General features: G+C 30.6%; 2 protein-coding genes and 1 long non-coding RNA gene across 4 annotated transcripts in view; 1 reads left to right on the top strand and 2 right to left on the bottom strand.

Moving 5' to 3' along the window:
* LOC133781365 (uncharacterized) overlaps positions 1-20,674 on the top strand; it is a 94,646-nt gene that overhangs the window by 3,725 nt on the left and 70,247 nt on the right. The gene's annotated exons all lie outside the window — the stretch shown is intronic.
* The window catches only part of LOC133781363 (disease resistance protein At4g27190-like), a 52,989-nt gene continuing 33,309 nt past the window's right edge, over positions 995-20,674 (bottom strand). The window contains exons 7-12 of the mRNA XM_062220332.1: positions 4,243-4,632; positions 2,974-3,378; positions 1,850-2,701; positions 1,465-1,603; positions 1,336-1,370; positions 995-1,240 (exon numbers count right to left, since the gene is read on the bottom strand). Of these exons, the coding sequence (XP_062076316.1) occupies positions 1,559-1,603; positions 1,850-2,701; positions 2,974-3,378; positions 4,243-4,632 (1,692 nt within the window). The 3' untranslated portion in view covers positions 995-1,240; positions 1,336-1,370; positions 1,465-1,558. The remainder of the gene's footprint in view (positions 1,241-1,335; positions 1,371-1,464; positions 1,604-1,849; positions 2,702-2,973; positions 3,379-4,242; positions 4,633-20,674) is intronic.
* Positions 12,881-14,402, bottom strand: LOC133781366 (uncharacterized). The gene is made up of 2 exons (XR_009870070.1): positions 13,697-14,402; positions 12,881-13,592 (listed from the first exon to the last, which is right to left on the bottom strand). It is a non-coding gene; the product is annotated as an uncharacterized LOC133781366 (long non-coding RNA).

The following is a 20,674-nucleotide window of genomic DNA, read 5'->3' as shown; positions in this document are numbered from 1 at the left end:
TAACAAAACCAAGATTTCAAACAAGAAAATGAAAAATTGGCACAAATGTCTTAGGTGTTTGTGATTGAGATATGAGGTTCATTTTTTAATACCTAGGTTGGGAGGGATCTACATCTGACTCTCAAGTTCATTAAGTAGGCCAAATGTCTTAGGTTGTAACTTGGGGAATTTAATTGGATTTTTTTTTTCTAATAGGATATTAATACCTTGTTGATGGTGGGTACCCAAATGGTGAGGGATTTCTCACACCATGTAGAGGGACTTGATACAATTTGTCATAATGGGATTGTTGTCCACCAACTAATCACTTATTAAAGCACACTTCTGCACATAATGTGATTAAACAATATTTTGGGTTATTAAGACGCGCTAGGCTATATTAAGGAGTCCATGTTTATATCCAATAAAGACCCGATTTCAGATAATTACCGCATGTTGTCTAATCCATAATCTTATTAGGAGGGTGATGCCATCTGATCCAATTTTACAAGAATTGAAAGATTAGAAAATGAGCAACAAAATGGTCAACCAACGAGTGGAGAACAAGAACTAGAACTTATTGGAGTTATAGAACTTATTAAAGTTAACAAAACAAACCGTTAAAACAAAAATATTTCGTTATCTACACACTTGTTATATAGAAGCGATATTAATATATATATAATATTAATATAGCATATATATTAATATATTCCACCACCACTTATGTTTACTAACGTTTTTTTTATTAATAAAGCTTCCATCAGTATATTAAAGAAAAAAAACAAATATAAAATAATTCTATATTTAGAAGAGAGAATATTTGATTGTCAAGCAGCTTTATTTGTGAAGTTAATTCTATTTTTTTTTAGCTAAGTTTACACTAATGTTGTAGCAAGTATGGTTGGTTAAAGACATTCTATTTACCATGATCTTTGTTGTGTTATGAAATTGTTGCAAATTGGCAACAAATATATGACAAGATATAAAGCAACTTAAATTATACATGCTCAACTTATGTTGGTGATTTGATACATTAATTATTTGTTATTACACACACTTATACATATCTAAGTGTCCCAACAAGTTTTTGGCACCTTGTGATACATACTTGTAATCAAGACAAAGTAACTCCAAATTAAAAACCAGATAAGTTAAATACAACATCACAACTCACAAAAGAATATCCAAACAATATATATATATAGAGGCTGCCTTCATTTGATAGATCATAAGTTTCCAGACAAAAGAAGCGAACCATCTTCTGGACAAAAGAAGACAAAAATTATTACAAAAGACAAAGCATATGATGAGTACATATACATGGATATATAACAGATCAGAACCTGTAATTACCTGCTTTGAAAAGAAGATGGAAGCTATAAAGGACACTGCAACAAAAGAAAGACCAACCATATATATCATGAGTTGAGTTTTTGCATTATTATTCCATCAATGATATATATATATTCTAATTTTGATTACCATGTATTCATCTCAACTCAATCCATATATATATAAGATATGTATGTGACTATTCTTCTTGTTGAGACTGCCTTCTCATCCATATGATTCAGCTTCATGCATTCCCTTGGCAGTGTTGATCATCATCTTCATCATCATCCTAATAAACAAATTACCATCACAAATTGAATTATACACAAATTATATATTAGAAGAATCGCAGTAAAAGGCATAGCATAGATAAAATCCTCTGCTCTGCTCAACTGTATTGAAACAGCTCAAAGAGTGCATATACTGAATACATAATACACCACCAAATACAACTAAGTAAAATCTGAAAAAGAAAGAGGTGTTAGAGTATATATATATATATATAAATGTAAAATGAATAAATGAATGAAATTACCATTTCATGAGAGAATAGACGTCGTAATCCCAAATTGGAATTGTCCTCCCAGTGTTTTCTTACAGTGGTGTTAACATCTCCCGCCCAATTTGGCATCCCATTAATAATCTTGATTGTGTTGAAACATGGAGAGGTACTTATAATTCCATGTGAAAAACTCATCATATCAGGACATCCTCTCACAGTTAATTCTTCCAAATTTGGGAAGCTCATCACTTTATTTCCTGAGTAGAAGCTTTCGAGACTTGGTAAATCCTCAAGATCTAATGTCTCCAGTCTCTGGAAAACAAAGTGATGGTGTTCAGTCTCTGCTTCTATTTGGCATTTCTCATCATTATAATAATCTGTATTAATAACCTCTCTCATCCTTCTGCAATTACTTATGCTCATATATTTCAATTGTACCAAAGTGGCTGCAGTTGAGGAGGAGAATAGATACGTCAGCCGATTGCATTCTGTTATAGTGAGATATTTTAAATTTTGAAAGAGAATAGTATGTGATGGTTGAGCATATTCTGGGTCCCCAAACAGATGATTTAGTTTATAAGCAGAGTCAATACTTAGTCTCATCAAACTTGTATTATTTATCAATTCATCACCAGGTTGTCGTTGTTGTTGTCCATCCACAAAAGAGCCACGCAATCCAAGTGTATGAATATTGTGATATTTGTGAAGGAATGACTTGACATATAGAGCAATTGGCTTATCATAAGATATGTAGTTTACGTCAAGTTCGTAAAGGTTGGGAAATGTGGAGATTGTTGAAGAAGATTGACTGCTCATGGTCTCAAATATCTCCTTTATTGCTTCACTCCAATTAGTTCTCAATGTCTTCAGGTTGGGGAAAATTACCTACAAATTAAAACAAACAAAAAGGACTAAAACTGCATTGAACTAATCAATTCATTTGATAAAGATCTTAACTACACTACACTGCACATTATCTTTGTATTTTAAATGTGCAGTGGCAATTGAAATTGTTTTTGTGAAATTAAAATTGCAGTTTGTATTTGCTTTTTAAAATCATACAATGCAAACAATTATTATATATATATATATATATTATGAAAAATAGATAATTAGTAGGTATTAGTCAAAGACAATTATAAGTATTATATATATACCTTGTCTTTGAAGATACTTTGTTTATGCAGCGCCACCATGCCCATTTCTTCACTTTCAGTACATGCCCTTGTACCCATGGATTTACTTATAAATTGCTTCAGATTAGGACAATCATACATCTCCAGTGTAGACAACAATGGACATTCAATGCAATCTCCTTCACAAAACTTTATAACATTTGGAAGATAACAAAGCTCAAGAGATTCTAGTTTTTCAAATATTATTGATTTGCTTCCACCACCACCTAATTCCTCATCATTCACTATTACCTCTTCTATGTTCTTACATCGAAGTACTTGTAATGTCTCGAGTTGTACAAGACTTCTAGCCATAGTAGATGATAGGAGATACTTGATATTGTTACAATTCCAAACACCCAACCATTTTAAGTTGGAAAATGCAATCTGAAAATAAAACAAATAGAATTACACACATGCATTACTACTCACTATAAGAAACATAATTACATTACTTTTGGGTTATAGTTGTCCTTGGAGACTCAAATTAAATTTCAAGTGTCTTTAATTAGGTTTTATTTTTAATGACGCTTTAAGAAATTGTTCATGCATTTAACATAGAAACATAAATTATATAATTAAAACAAAATTAAGTTAAAAGCCGAGAACCTTATAAATCATCACATTTTAATTTTTTTAATATCGTATTTTATTGTATTGCCATATTTTTTAACTCTTTTTTTTTTGTCAGCTTACCATATTTGGTGGCAAAAGTTAAATGCTCATAAACATAAGAATTAACTTAATTTTTACCATATTTTTGTAAACTTCTCAAAATCTTATCTAAAATTACAACAAAACTTGTGACAAAGTAAAAAAATTATGAATAAAAACATATCACTACACAGACATTGCTACTAAAAAATATGTCTAAAACTAAAAGTATTAGTTACAAAAATTTAATATGTTGTGACTAAATGTATTTTGGATAATTTGTTGTACGAATAGTCCTCAAACTATATGTGTTTTGGCAAGTTGGTTCTCATACCTTTTTTTATTGGAAATCAGCCCTCAACTTTCTGTTTTAATGTAATTACAATCTCTATGACTAACACCCTTAAAAAATCAGTTAAAAATTATTTAATTTAATTTTCTGCTAATTTTATATTTTAAGTTGTGCATTGAATTGCAAAATTAATTATAAGATGTATCTTATTTATTTTATATTATAATGCTAGAGGAATTTAAATATATATAATTAATAAAAAAAATGTTAAAAAAAAGAGAAGAAAATATAAACTAACTACTTACCATTCCATTGAAGAGGTGTTGTTTTGGTACAATCTTCCCTTCATTATCACCAACTGATACTTGTTTGATGCATGAATCTTCTAACCAAAAAGTTTTATAAACTGGAAGTCCGAGGAGCCACACAATCTCTAGCGAACTTCTTTCTTCTCGTAGTTTCCTACCTTTGAGAATGCATTCCATAGCCACACAATCCTCTATCCGTAGATTCTTCAAGTTCACAAGCATTTCAGCCATAGCAAAACAAAACATATATTTTATTCTGTTGCAGCTTTTTACATTTAAGTATGTTAAGTTTTGTAGGTAAGGACTTGACAAATGTTGTTGGTCTGGCCATAATGTTTCTACACTTAATTTCCTCAAAAACAGTGTATTCAAGATAAGGAGAGAAACCTGCAAAGATAAATCTAATTGCATAAATTACTTGAGAATTAAATATCATAATGTATATATAAATTGAAAAATAATAGTGTAGTTAATAACGAAACATATATTAGTATTTATTAAAAAACAAGAAACATGTAGTATTAGCATAGCTCCTTTTTTTTTGTTAATAAGAATAATATTTACTATAAATCGTGATGCGTACTCGATCACTTTTATTTAGTAATAAATATAAACATTATTTGGATGACTATTGTCCATGTTAATATTTAAGTGTCAATATTATCCACAAAGTATCTCCTAGAATTCAGGCTTTAACATTTTACTCATATTATTTCCCTTTTAGTCTTAAAGTATTTTGTAAATATTCAATACTCTATAGTTACTACATTGTCATTCTAGTTAACGGTAAAACTAAGGGAAATAATGATTTTTTTTTTTTGTGGGGGAATTAATGGAAAATTCCTAGAACAAAATTATCTCATTTTCTTAGTCAACTTATAAATATTTATGTATAGTGAAATTTGTTGTAAAATACCTCAAATAGATATTTTTGTAACACAATATACTTATTTTAAAATATTGACAGATATATTAAAAATGCTCATAAATGCAAAGAAACCTAAAATAGAAATAAATGAAATGACTCGACTTGTTATATTCATTAAAGAGTTACCTTTTCATTGAAGAAAGGTTCATTTGATACAAGTTGATTCACTTCCTTGTGGTCAATCGATACTTGTGTTGGTATAGCGGGAGAGCTAACAAGTGTCTTGAGTTCTTCCACACATGAATTTGTTGCACAAAATCTTTGGAGGGCTGAAAGCTCATCAAGCTTAAGAAACTCTAATTTAGGGAACAAACTCATTTCCAACTGAGTTTCTTCTTCTCCAAGTTTCACTCCTATCACTTCCATTGCCTTACAATCACTAACTGTTAAACTTTTTAGGTTTACAAACCTTTGAGCAACAGAAAAAGAGAACATATACTTTAAACTATTGCAGCTTTGAACTTCTAAGTTTGTTAAGTTTTGCATGTAAGAACTTGATAGAAGTTGTTCTGGCCATAACCTTTCTATATTCATTCTGGACATAGTCAATCGCTCCAAGTTAGAGAAAGAAACCTGCAAATATTGTAACAATTTAATTTCATAAAAATTACCTGCTATACAAAATTATGAAAAATATAGTTTGCATAGATTTAGGCAAAATAACTATTATGCATTATTATATAATGAGCATAGAGAGTTATACGTACCGTTTCACTGAATAAAGGCTTTGAATAATCTATTAGTGAAGACTCGCTAGTTTTCTTCAGCTTGGAGCAGTAGAATTGGACAAAGCTTGGTAAAGATTCTAGATACAAGAAGCGTAACTGCAAAGAATCATCAATGTTATGAGCAGCTTCATCATCACCTTCATTTTCTCCCCCATTGCTGACTATCTCTTCCATCATCTCACATTGACTTACTGCAATTTCATGAAGTAGTTTGGCGACCGAAAAATGGAACAAATTCTTTAATTTACCACAAGACCTCACTTGCACCTTTCTCAATTCATTGAACCAGCCTGTTGGGAGTTTCCCCGGACCTATCCTTTCCAAACTTGTTAACTGAATAAGGATCAGATGCTTCAATCTAGGAAAACCATCTTTATCCATAGATGGAGCAACATTTTTGACATCCATTAATCTTTCTAATGATAAATATTCAGACCCTTTCATCAACGATTCAAGTGCGAGCGCATTTATTTCATTCATTTGAGAGAGATTTAGGTGCAACCACCTTAATATTTCATTCTCATAATGCATGTCATATGTACCTCCAATAGATAATCGATATCTCTCCAATGTTTTAGTGAACAACCCCTGTGGCAAAACATATTCACTTGGGACGGATAAATATAAAACTACCAGCCGTTGCAAACTCTTTATCTCAATAAGACTGACATTTCTTCTTTCTTTCGTTCCACCTTCTTCAGTTTCCCATCCCTTAAACTTTTTTGGCATATAGAGTTCTTCCATCTGCGTCAAATTTGAAATGACATTCGGCTCGATGACTTTTAATTTATCACATTCTCGTAGATCTAGCAGTTGCAAACGCCGCAATTCTCCTATTTCTTTTGGCAACAACTTAACGGAAGATGAGGAGAGATCAAGAACTTTTAAATTCTTTAACTCACCAATCACTGCTATGTCATTCAGGTTAGAATAATTATGTAGACATAATGTTTGGAGACATCGAAGAAAATGAAAAGATGACGGTAATGATTCTAGATAAGTACCATTCATACCCAAAGCTTCAAGTTGCCTAGTTTGTTCAAAAAATTCGTCTGGAATTGATTGTGAATAGCCACCGGATAGAAGAAGCAACTTCAACTTAGGACATTCCAATTTTTTAGGAAGCTCATTTAAATCAGCATAGTCAAGAAACGAAATTGCATTAGATGTTTTATGTCTTTCATGCAAAACAAATTCCTCATACATAGTAGCACTAGTAATGCTATTCATCCTATGCTCATCTTCCTTTGCAATTAATATGCAAACATCGCGAATAACATCGTGCATCTTCACATAACTTTTACTCCTACCATCCAGCAACAGACAATGAGATTTTAGTTTATCAACCAATGAATTCACCCTGTTTCTTGCTTCATTCACTGTATTGATGCCTTGAAGCAAGCGACAACCCACACCGTATCTCATCAGGTCTTCCACTTGTATTTCAGCATCTTCTTTATGTAAAGCACAAAGTAATAACAATGATTTGGCCTCCTCTTCATGACTTCCAAGAAAATCGTAACTCAACCTGATACTTGCATAAACTTTATCATGCATTCCATCAATCCCTGTGAAGTTTGAACTTTGCAGTCGCTGCAATGCATCCGCCCATCTATACAATTCCTTATTGCATTTCAATGCATGTGCCACTGTAGCAATAGAAACTGGCAGGCCTGCACATTCCCCAACAATCTTTTGTGCCAAATCATTGTAATTTGGCTTTTCAACTATTTCTCCAATGATTTTCTTAAACAAACTTATAGCTTCCCTGAAGTCTAGAGCTTCAATTGAGAAAATATTACTCTCATCAATACTCATGGAGTTGCGTAAAACGTGTAGATATCTAGAGGTTAGTAGCATCTTACACTCATCATGGATTCCAACAACATCTAGATCAAGTTCCTTCCAAATGTCGTCAAGAATTAATAGAATTCCACTTTCTTGCTTCAACCTCTTTTGAAGTAGATCTGCTCTTATGTCCATACTAACTGTTTCACCGAACTGTAGATGTAGCTTTCCAGCAATATCTTGTTGAATCTCTTTTATATTAGGTGTCTGAGAAATAGTTGTCATAACCACCTTACTAAATAACTTCTCTTCCTCCGCTTGTCTGGCAATTTCTTTGGCAAGCATAGTTTTGCCAATTCCACCCATTCCATACAATCCTATTATGCTCTTGTTAGCATCTCTCACAGCCACCATTATGTCCTTCAAAATTTCTTTCCTTGATTCAAAAGTCTCGTAGCCTTTGGTTACTACAAATGATCTTTCTGAATTAGGATGATAAGAAATCTGCTTCGAATCAAAATTGTTTTTCTCATAGACTGCGCGCACATCGATTGACATCTTCTTTGCTTTCCTACTCAATTGATGTCGCGTCACCAAATGCAAAACGGATCCACAATAAGAGCACACAACCTTTGCATGGTCTTCTTGGTTAAGAAATGTGTCAGCCTTTTCAGAGATTTGTTCAACGCTCCTCAGCCAGTTTTGAACATCAACTTCAATTTCTTGACAATTATTTATAGCTTCATTGACACGATGTTGCAGTCTTTCTCTGGCACCCTTCAAATCTTGCATTTGAGATTTGAGATTATCCACATTGTTTGTGTAGCGAAATAGATAACCCAACTGTCGACCGATGGGTTCCACTGTATACTCCGCTATTTTTGCAGCAATTGAAACAACAATTTCCATAATAGCAATTGCCTTTGTACTACGAATGAAGTTGAACAACAAAAACAAATTATGAAAATAATAACATGAGATTAATAACAACCTAAAGAAACAGAGAAATAAATATTTCAAGGCACACACCTGATCAGTATCAGCAAATAAATTTTGTGAATTTTAAGAATTAAAACAAGATCTAATCAAAGTTGGAATTTATTTTGACAACAGAGTACAGTGGAATTGTAGAGTCCAAAAACTTTACTTAGCTAATTATTTAGTAGTATTATAGTATGTATAGTATTATCTTTGTTACTGTGGATTTTTGGTTCAGACCGGGAATTATTTGGACACTCATAGTAGTACTTGTAGATTTTCTAAGTTTAACCTATAGTTTAAGAATATTAATTTTAACCTAAGGTTTGATTAATATGACTGATATTGATGATGATATTTATTATATTATAAGGTTTAGATAAACCCAATAAGATAGTAACACTTGTCTTATGTATGATTATTAAGGAATTATTATTTTAATGATAAAATAAGAGAAATATAAGATTTAGTATTCACCAAAATCTGATAGGAGCATGATAATTGTCACAATTTTATTTATTTGTGAATTAGGTTGTAAATAGATTTTTCGTAACTTTAGGATACTGTAACTTCCGACCTGTTTTTGACCCAGTTATATTAGGAATTTCGAAAAATAGTATTTCTTAAAAGTTGTAGATAATTTAATGAGCTTTCTAACGGTATAAAGAGAGTTCAAATCGAAGTTCTACAGCGTCAGATATGTTGATTTTACTGAAGGGGAGTTTAGAGTTACGAGATTTAGGGAGTTAGAAGTTAGGATTCTATTTGTTTTTATTATTTTAAAAATCAAGCTTTGAATCGTTAAATCTCTCTGAAAAATTTGAACAATTCCTAAGCCTTTAGCTGAAGGATATTCAAATATTTTCAATTAAATTTATTATTTTTATTCAAAGCTAAAAAGAAGATTTTTATTCCTAGAACTCTATAAATAGGACCTAGTACCCAGCCATTATTCACCTTTTACTCTAAGTTCAGAGGCTGCAAGATTGCTAGGAGAGTGTGAGATTTAAACACCTGGGTTGGGGAATCATAAGCTTGATCATCATAAGCTTATCAAACACTTTGGGAAGTAAGGTTTTATGGTATTTCGGTTTGAGGTGTAGATTGGTCTTACAAGTCTTTGAGGTAAACCCGAAACTCTATTTCATTTGTTTCATGTTATTTTCTTTCTCAAAGCCTTCTACTCAGTCCCCTAACCTCATTCTTATTTTGGTTAGGGAATCCAAGTTCTTAAGCACATAAGTTGTGGTAAGCATATTTCTCAATGGTTTAATCTTCTCATTTCCTTTTCATCTCTTTCCTTCTTTCAACTCACTCTTGTTCATTATGGTTTTAGGAGTGTTCCAAAAGTCCCAACTCAGTCCATTATATCCCGGTAACTTTGGTAAGGAAAATAGGCTAGAATCTATATGTTTATGTTTATGTTATCTTATGTGTTTTGTTATGAATATGTTATAAATGTGTTTGTTTGTAGGATTGGGCTTATGCCCTATTTGACTAACAAGACCCCAAAAAGATTGTGGGCATATGCCTATTTAGCTGGTAGGACCCCACTAATCTCATGGGCATAAGCTTGTTTAGTCTATGGGACCCCAAGTAATAATGGCCATTATAATAAGTGTATTATGTGTTATGATATGTCTTTACGTTATTATGAAATTGATTTGTATGACTAGTGTTAGATTTTTCCTTGCTGGGCATTAGGCTCATTCCTTTCTGTTTATGTGCAGGAAATAAGCTTTAGAGGCGGAAAGATTTGTGACGCTTAGAGGATGTGTATCGATGGTGAATGGAGTCAAGGGACCGAGCGTTATTTGATTCGAGGATGTAGTCTCATTTTAATTTTTATGGTTTTATATGTATTTTCTGCATTTTCTTATGTAATTCTTTTCATTTAAATCATGTTTTTTGTTTTTAAAGACAATGGGATCCCATATCCTTCTTAGTATTCTATTTTGTAAGTAACTCTTATTTTCACAAGTTACTCAATAAAATTATGGTATTTCCGCAAAATTGTAAGTTTTATGTATAGTTTCGTTAATGGTCCAAATAGTCTAGATTAGTGGGTCATTACAGGAATACTGATGAAGACAGAAGAAAAGTCTTGATACTTTTTTTTTTAAATTAGGAAATTAAAGGACACAAAAGATTGTAAAAATAAAAAAGAGCAATATTTTTTTTTTATATCTAAAACTAAGAACATTACTTGCTTGAGATTGAGAAGATGTAATTGAGTGGCCAAATTCAGTTTGAGTTTGATCTGCAGAAGGCAACAATTAATGGAGGGAAATTATTAAAAGTATTTTATTTAACAAATTAAGAGCAAATTAGGAAAGGAAAGGAGCATAGAGAGTAATATACCTGACTTCCAAGTTTTTTTTTTTTTTAAGTTTTGCAGAGAAAATGATTGAAAAACTCAAATACAGCAAGAGAAACAGAAATGTGCAAATTTGATTTGAGTTTGATCTGCAAAAGGCAACAATAAATGATGGAAAATATTAAAATTATTCTATTTAACAAATTAATTAATAGCAGATAATGAAAGGAAATGAACATAGGGAGTAATGTACCTGATTGCTTGACTAAAGAGTTCAATATATGTTAAAGATAAATACCTAATATTTTTTCTTTGCGGCAAAGATATCTAAAGTTTTTTAAAACATTACTTTTTTCAATACCTCCTCAGTTTGAGATGTTAAGTGTTGACTCACCGAATATGTAAAACTATGTAATTTATGTATTTTTGTAATCAAAATATGTATTTCTTAAATTTGTATTAATTTAAAATGTTTTCCAATTCATTTTTCTAATTTAAAATATTAATAAATATGAGATGAACCGATTACAGACTGACAAATCTCTGCTTAGTCAATATGCTTAAGAGTTCCAACATAGGAGCAACTGAAAAAAGTAATGTTATAGTAACTTTTGATATTTTTGTTGCAAAAAAAAAGATAAATATTTATCTTTAACATATATTGAACATTGAGTATTTTTGCCGTAAAAATAAAAAATTAAATATTTAACTGTAACAAGTGTACAACATTGAGTATTTATACAGCAAATAACCCTACTTGTAATATAATATATCTCATCCAAACTAAATGTAATTAATTAAAAAAACGTCACATTATATAGGTCCGTCATCATGATTATAAAATACTAATTATAAATGTTTATAAATAATGATAATAAATATTATTAATTAAACACTAACAATTTAGATAGTTTTGCTTTAATAAAAATATTTTTACTAAAATTTATAAAAATATATATAATTTTAAACTGATTTACATATCATAATTGGAATAAATATTAAGTATAAATTAATTAAGTAAATATGAAAAGAATAATATTGAAAAGGAAATAAATTGAGCTGTTAAGTGTTCACTCACTGGATATGTTTCACTATGTAATTTAGGTATATTTGTTATCAAAATATGTATTAATTTAAAATGTTTTTTAATTTATTTTTCTAATTTAAATATGAAATGAACTGATTAAATGTATGCTTAGTCAATATACTTAAGAGTTCCAACACAGGAGCAACTGAAAAAAGTAATGTTTTAGTAACTTTAGGTATTTTTGCCGCAAAGAAAAAAAATAAATATTTATTTTTAACATATATTAAACATTGGGTATTTTTACCGTAAAAATAAAAAATTAAGTATTTAACTTTAACAAGTCCGTCATCGTGATAATAAAATACTAATTATAAATGTTTATAAATAATGATAATAAATATTATTAATTAAACACTAACAATTTAGACAGTTTTGTTTTGATAAATTTTTTTACTAAAATTCATAAAAATATATATAATTTTAAACTGATTTACATATCATATACAAAGTAATTGGAATAAATATTAAGTATAAATTAATTAAGTAAATATGAAAAGAATAAGTTTGAAAAGGAAATAAATTGAACCACAATATGGTGTGGGTGGAAAGGGTATCAAAGGAAAGAATTTATTCAATTAGGATAGGCAAATATATTCATTTTCAATTTTTTTTTTAATTTTCATTATCAGATATTGATTAAAAGAATAATAGATTTTGTTGGTGAAATAATATAAATGAGTGGCTTAATTTGGGCATCAATAAAATGGGAAGATGCTCCTATTTGAAAAGAAGATTTGCATATGGAAGAATAGAAAGGTCATCGATTTGGGAGAATAATAAACTTTTATTCCATCATTTAAAAAATAAACTCCAACCAAAATTCAAATAAGTTATTGACACTTAAAATATACACTCAAATATTATTCTTAGTGATATAGCAGATTAGTCTAGCTAATCACATTTATTAAAATTATAACCCATTATTTTAAAATTAAGTGACACGTTACTGTGTGTGATATTTAAGTACATATTTTGGGTGTACATATTTAAGGGTTTATACTTTTTTGGACCGTGTGTTTTTCCCATTACTTGTTTGGACCCTGTGTTTTGACAAATTACTTTTTGGACCCTGTCTTTTGTAAAATGGTTAAAATAGAACCCTAAATCCGATTTTGGTTAATGTTTTCTCAACTAAAATCACAAATAATTTACCAAACTAACAATTCAGAACAAAAATAAAATTATTCTGCTTAAAAACTGTATTGTTATATTCAATTTTTTCTTCATCAAAATTGAGTTTAGTGTTCTATTTTAACTATTTTACAAAACATAGAGTCCAAAAAGTAATTTGTCAAAACACAGGGTCCAAACAGGTCATGAGAAGAAACACAAGGTCTAAAAAAGTATGAACCCCATATTTAATAAATTAAGAGCAAATTAGGAAAGGAGAGGAGCATAGAGAGTAATATACCTGACTTCAAAGTTTTTTTTTTTTTTTTTGAAAGTTTTGCAGAGAAAATGACTGAAAAACTCAAATGCAGCAAGAGAAACAGAAATGTGCAAATTTGATTTGAGTTTGATCTGCAAAAGGCAACAATAAATAATGGAAAATATTAAAATTATTCTATTTAACAAATTAATTAATAGCAGATAATGAAAGGAAATGAACACAGGGAGTAATATACCTGATTGCTTGACTAAAGAGTAGTTTTTTTTTTTGTTTTTGAAATTTTTGTAGAGAAAGAGAATGAAAAACTCAAGAGAAAGAGAAAGAGATGATGATGATGATGATGATGAACTCTGAGAAAGAAGAAGGTCAGATTTGAGAGGAAGAAGAAGAAGATGATGATGATGATGATGAACTCTCAGAATATTTTTTTTTTTTTTTAATTTTTGTAATAAAGAGAATGAAAAACTCAAATACAGCAAGAGAAAGAGAAAGAGAAAAAGATGATGATGATGAACTCTAAGAAAGAAGAAGAATGTCAGATTTGAGAGGAAGAAGAAGAAGAAGATGATGATGAACTCTTAGAAATTTTTTTTTTGTTGTTGAAATTTTTGTAGACAAAGAGAATGAAAAACTCAAATACAGCAAGAGAAAGAGAAAGAGATGATGGTGATGAACTCTGAGAAAGAAGAAGAATGTCAGATTTGAGAGGAAGAAGAAGAAGAAGAAGATGATGATGATGAACACTCAGAATTCCCAAGTGAGAAAGAGAGTAAAGTTGGAAAATACCAATTTCCATATATTAATTGTTGAAATAAAATTCATTCACAGTAGTTATTACTACATGTGTAATAATTCAAATAATTCAAATATTACTACATGTGTAATATGATCTCGACAGCAAGAAAGTGACAAGAAACTAAGATAAAAAAGAATAAAGTGAACTTTTTTTTTTTTTTTGAAAGGAAGAAGAAAATAACTTATTTATTTATTTATATATTTGTTTTTACATATATGAGAAAAGTAGTGAAGCCGTGAATTATTGAATAGAGAGTCTATAAAGTTGGAAGATAAGATAAGAGAATCTATAAAGCAAACCTCTTTTTTCTTTTTTCTTTTTTTTTTCTTTTGTTCTAGTTAATTTGCAATCATACATGCATGTGTCAAATACTCTTATGGGAAATTTGTGGTATGGATAGCTAATATTTTATATTTTAAATTTGTTATAGTTAAATACTTAATTTTTTATTTTTATGGTAAAAATATTGAATGTTTAATTTTTGTTAAAGATAAATACATAATCTTTTTTTTCTGTGGCAAAGATACATAAAGTTTTTTAAAACATTACTTTTTTCAATACTTCATCAGTTTGAGGTTGATTCACCGGATATGTATCACTATGTATTTTTGTTATCAAAATATGTATTTCTTAAATTTATATTAATTTAAAATGTTTTTCAATTAATTTTTCTAATTTAAAAAATATATTTTTTTAAATATAAATATGAAATTGACTGATTACAAAGTGACAAATCTATACTTAGTCAATATGATAAGAGTTCCAACACAGGATGTAACGACCCAACTTTTCTTAACTAGACCCACCAAACACAACTATGACTATCCGGGGTCAACTGGACCCTTACGGTCAACTTTGGTAAAAATCGGACGTTAAAAAGTAAATAAACTTTAGAGTAAACTTTAGAAAATTTCACATTTGAGTACTTTGAAATAAAATAGTATTTGGATGGGATCCCATAGTTTTAAAAACAAAATGTAGTTTAAACGTAACTTAAGAAATAGTCTGTGGCCATAGGGCCTTCTTTAAGTAGAACTAGTCAACATGAAATTGATAAAATTGTTACTAGACTTAGCGGAAAACTTAAGAGAACCCTGACAACCCTGCAGGTCGGCTGTTTCACAGTATGCATACTTCAGACAGAATCCCCTCCAGCTCATTGCATTGCTCCTTAAGCCTTGCCCTTACCTACACACACAGAGTAACTGATGAGCTATAACGCTCAGTAAGGAAGCTAGCTACAACTCATGATTCTACTATTCAAAACAAACTTTTCATAACAGAAATGCATATCTAGAAACTGCAAACTGAGCAACACGTCTAGCATATTCACATAAGTCAAAGTGTTGCGTAACATACTGAGAACATACAACTGAACCATCGTGTTATCTGTGGGGTTTTAATCCCAGTGTGGCCTCCACGGCCCAGAGCAACCTCACCTCCCGTACCAAAGGGGTACACTCCGCTAAAACACGATGACTCTACTGACTTGGCGGATGACCCCACTGTACGGCTGCATGGGGAATCCGCCCTCATAAGGCCTTGTACTGAGCCATCGAGTTATCTGTGGGGTCATGATCCCCGGGTGGCCTCCGCGGCCCAGAGAATACTCACATCCCGTGCCAAAGGGGTAATCTCCGCTAAAACTCGATGACTTTACAGACTGGACAGTGAACCCCACTACACGGCTGCATGGGATCCACCCTCACAAGGTTTCCCTTGACAGTCATAAACATTGCACATACATTCATGATAACTTTACTGCACTAAGCACATTCAAACCCGATAGATGGGTACTATCATGCGCATCCAGCCATATAATCACACACATATATAGCATCTAGAATTTAACCAGCAATCTATAAACATGCAACAATTCACTAGAATCACAACAAGCTAAGTTACTCTTGGTGTATACTTCCTTACCTCTTGTCCTTAGCTTTCGCGAATTATATCTTTGTGAGTATTTCCGATCGCGTTTAGACCCTATAATCATATTGGGACAATATGTATTAGTTTATGCTTTACTAAGATTTTAAATATAAATAAAGGAATTTAAAAATCAAAAACTAAAATTCCCGACCCTGGCCCAAACCCGAGCCCCGAGCCCACCTCTTGACCTTGAGACTTAAAATCGGTAATATTGTATTTCCTAAACTATTTTATAAGTCCTTGAAAATATTTCGTAGGTTCTAAGTCATCAAATCTAAACTTTGAAACTAATTCCCGAACTTAGAATTTTCCTTGAAGCTTAAATAATAATTCCCGAGCCTAGCTCGTAAATCATTAATCTTAGATATTACTTAGATAAATTTTCTAAACCTTGATCCTCAAATATCAGTTTGTAGACTTTGGGATACCTAATCCCGAGCCTAGCGATAAATTTCTAAAGTTTATTTACTTTTTAACGTCCGATTTTTACCAAAGTTGACCGTAAGGGTCCAGTTGACCCCAGATAGTCATAGTCGTGTTCGGTGGGTCTAGTTAAGAAAAGTCGGGTCGTTACATAATGGTATCAGAGCCTTGACCCAGCCGGAAGTGTGGCCGACGGGGACGTCGGGCCCGTAAGGGGGTTGATTGTGACAGTCAGAATCCCGTGATCCGTAAGGGGAAATACCGGGTAAGCTGTGCAATCCCACACCGCCTAGGGAAGGTCAAGTGTAATGATTCTAAGACTGTGTAGGTATGGGACTACACAGTTGAAGAGGGCTTAAATGGATTGATAGGTACTACCTATATCAGGAAGGTGCATCTTCTTTTCGGTAGCCCATCACTTGAGAACTCCATGGTTAAGCGTGCTTGGCCTGGAGTAATCTAGGGATGGGTGACCTCCTGGGAAGTTTTCCCAGTAAGTGTACGAGTGAGGACAAAGCACGCTGGAAATACTTGTCTTGGTTTGTAGGGCCAGTCGTCATTCCAGAAAGCAGTCATAGTGACGTGGGACGTCACACAGGAGCAACTGACAAAAATAATGTTTTAGCTTTTTTTTTTCTCTAAAATGTCCCCAAGAGGTTTGGTGAACCAAAACACAAAGAGATGGATCTAGTTAGGAGAAAAGAGATTTTGGGAACCTGTTATTTGATAAAAAAAGGGTTTATACTTTTTTAGACCCTGTGTTTTTTTCCAATACCTGTTTGGACCTTGTGTTTTGACAAATTACTTTTTGGACCCTATGTTTTGTAAAATAGTTAAAATAGAAACTTAAACTCAATTTTGATGAAGAAAAAATTGAATATAACAATACAGTTTTTAAACAGAATGATTTTATTTTTGTTCTGAATTGTTAATTTGGTAAATTATTTGTGATTTTAGTTGATAAAACATTGACCAAAATCGGGTTTAAGGTTCTATTTTAACCATTTTACAAAACATAGGATCCAAAAAGTAATTTGTCAAAATACAGGGTCCAGACAAGTAATGGAAAAAAACACAGGGTCCAAAAGGGTATAAACCCATAAAAAAAACCAATGTTTTAAAAGGAGAAAGGGGAAAGGGAAAGTCTTTTACTTCCTTTCTTCTTTCATTTGTTTTGTTTTGTTTGGATGAAAGTTGGTATTATTTTTTGTGCTTTCTTTCTTTCTCTTATTTTCCGTGTCTTTCTTTTGTGTGGGAAGGAAGAAGATAGTGAGGGAGAGAGAGGCAGAATAGTTTTAGGGGTTTTAATTTTTTTTTAAAGTTAAAATCAGTTATAAATTTTTATTTATTTATTTTATATGTATTTTTAATTTTTTAATTTAATTATTTTTAAAATTTAAATGTATTTTTAAGCAATTTTTTATTTTAAAATTAAAATTTAAAAATAATTATGATTTAGACTAATAAAAACGTGACACGTGTTTACCTAATCAGCTCATTAACAGGCCTAACGGATGAGTCCTAACGGAATTACAGTTTTACTATATTTGGGTATTTTTCTCACTAAAAAAAGATTGGGTTCATGTCGGGTATTTCCTCCAAACATTAGGTACTTATGCCGCAAATATCCCTTAATTAAAAAACGTCACATTATGAAGGTCTGTCATCATGATAATAAAATACTAATTATAAATGTTTATAAATAATGATAATAAATATTATTAATTAAACACTAACAATTTAGGCTGATTTGTTTTAATAAAAATATTTTTACTAAAATTCATAAAAATATATATACTTTTGGATAATTTTATGGTAGGGACTTCAAAAAGAGCCTTATCGGTAGGGCTCTTTTGTGTTCTCAACTCGTGAATAGTTTTCGGCGCGATTTTTTTTATAACCATGTATATTGTAGTTATTTAGAGCATCCTGCAAATTTTCAGAAAATTCCGAATAATTTACAGTGCCGAAAACAAATTATTGCACGTGTGACTAATTTTTTTATGCGCATGGAAAATAGCATGTTTGAACTTAGTTTTCGGCACTGTAAATTATTCAGAATTTTCTGAAAATTTGCAGGATGCTCTAAATAACTACAATATACACGGTCATAAAAAAAATAGCGCCAAAAACTGTTCAAAGGTTGAGAACACAAAAGAGTCATACGGTAGGGCTCTTTTTGAAGGCCCTACCAAAGAAATTTCCTATACTTTTAAACTGATTTACATATCATATACAAAGTAATTGGAATAAATATTAAGTATAAATTAATTAAGTAAATATGAAAAGAATAAGTTTGATTAAGAGAAAAATTATAACATAAAACAACTTTTATACAAAAATATGGAAAAATCTTAAAAAGTCATAAATTAATTTTATTTAAAAAAAAACCATATTTTGCCTACTTTATTAAAAATTCCATAAAAAAAAAACCATATTTTGCCCCCTCTATTAAAAATTCTATATAAAATGTAATTTTTTTTTTTATTATTCTTGCATTCCATGACCAGCTCTATGCACAGACCTTTAGAATTTCCACTAGCTTCAACAACAGTGCTGCTCGTACGCCATACATGATCAGACGTGGCTAGAACAAACAGAAGCACCACAATTTTGATCGTCATATTAAGAGAATTGAAATGAGTGAGTAATTAATTATAGGACAATTCTTCTATAGGAGTTTCACTTTAAGCCCTACTAGTAGGACTTTTAGTATTTCTTGACCCGTGAACAGTTTTCGGCGCAATTTTTTTTTATGACCGTATATATTGTAGCTATTTAGAGCATCCTGCAAATTTTCAGAAAATTCTTAATAGTTTACAGCACCGAAAACTAGGTTCAAACATGTTGTTTTCCACACGCATAAAAAGAAATTAGTCATGCATGCAACATGTTTGAACCTAATTTTCGGTACTGTAAACTATTCGGAATTTTTTAAAAATTTGCAGATGCTCTAAATAGCTATAATATATACAGTCATAAAAAAAATTGTGTCAAAAACTATTCACAAATTATAAATACTGAGAGTCCTACTAGTAAGACTTAAAATAAAGTCCTTACAAGAAAATTTCCTATTAATTATATAGAGTAATGAAAATCTAGCTAGCTTATTCATTCATATATATATATATATATATATATATATATACCAAAGAAAATCAAATTAAAATAGTCTGTGCGAACGCTCGCACAGCTACGGTTTTTAATTTTTACTTGAAATAGTCATCCACAACTGGGCCCCAAGAAAGATAAGGTAAGATCATTTTTGTATATAATAATTGATATGAAATGATTTTTGTATATAATAATTGATATGAAATGATGTTACGTCCCAATCAAACTTTTGTTTTACTTGAATGACTTAGCCCCAATTTTTCATTTTTTTTATTATATTTTTTGCACAGTTAATTATTTGAGAGCTTATTCCTATGCAATTATCTTACTCCTCAGAGAAAGAGAGAGAGAAAATTTACTTCAGAGCTTCTTAAAGCCTAACCTAGTTTCAGTATCATTATCTAGAATTTAGAAAGGTTTATATTTTTTTGGATTCTGTGTTTTTTTTCATTATTTGTTTGAATTTTGTGTTTTGATAAATTATTTTTTGAACCCTATGTTTTATAAAATTGTTAAAATAAAATCATAAACTCAATTTTGATGAAGAAAAAATTGAATATAACAACACAGTTTTTAAGCAGAATAATTTTATTTTTGTTCTGAATTGTTAGTTTGGTAAATTATTTATGATTTTAGTTGAGAAAACATTGACCAAAATCGGGTTTATGATTCTATTTTAACCATTTTACAAAATATAAGGTCTAAAAATAATTTGTTAAAATACAAAATCCAAACAGATAATGAAAAAGAACACAAGGTCCAAAAAAAAAAAAAAAAGTATAAACCCAACTTAGAAATGCAGGCACAATACTTAGAATCTACTTACAAGACACCAAACTTTTTGTTGAAGTTAATTAATGATGATGGTGATGAAATAGAACAAAAAAAAATGAATTTTGGGTTGTCAAAAATGGTTGTCATTTACAAAAATGGACTTTTATAAAATTT

This window comes from Humulus lupulus, chromosome 6 (assembly GCF_963169125.1).
Source record: "Humulus lupulus chromosome 6, drHumLupu1.1, whole genome shotgun sequence".
Taxonomy (NCBI): Eukaryota; Viridiplantae; Streptophyta; class Magnoliopsida; order Rosales; family Cannabaceae; genus Humulus; species Humulus lupulus.
This window is presented reverse-complemented; position numbering and strand designations above follow the sequence as displayed.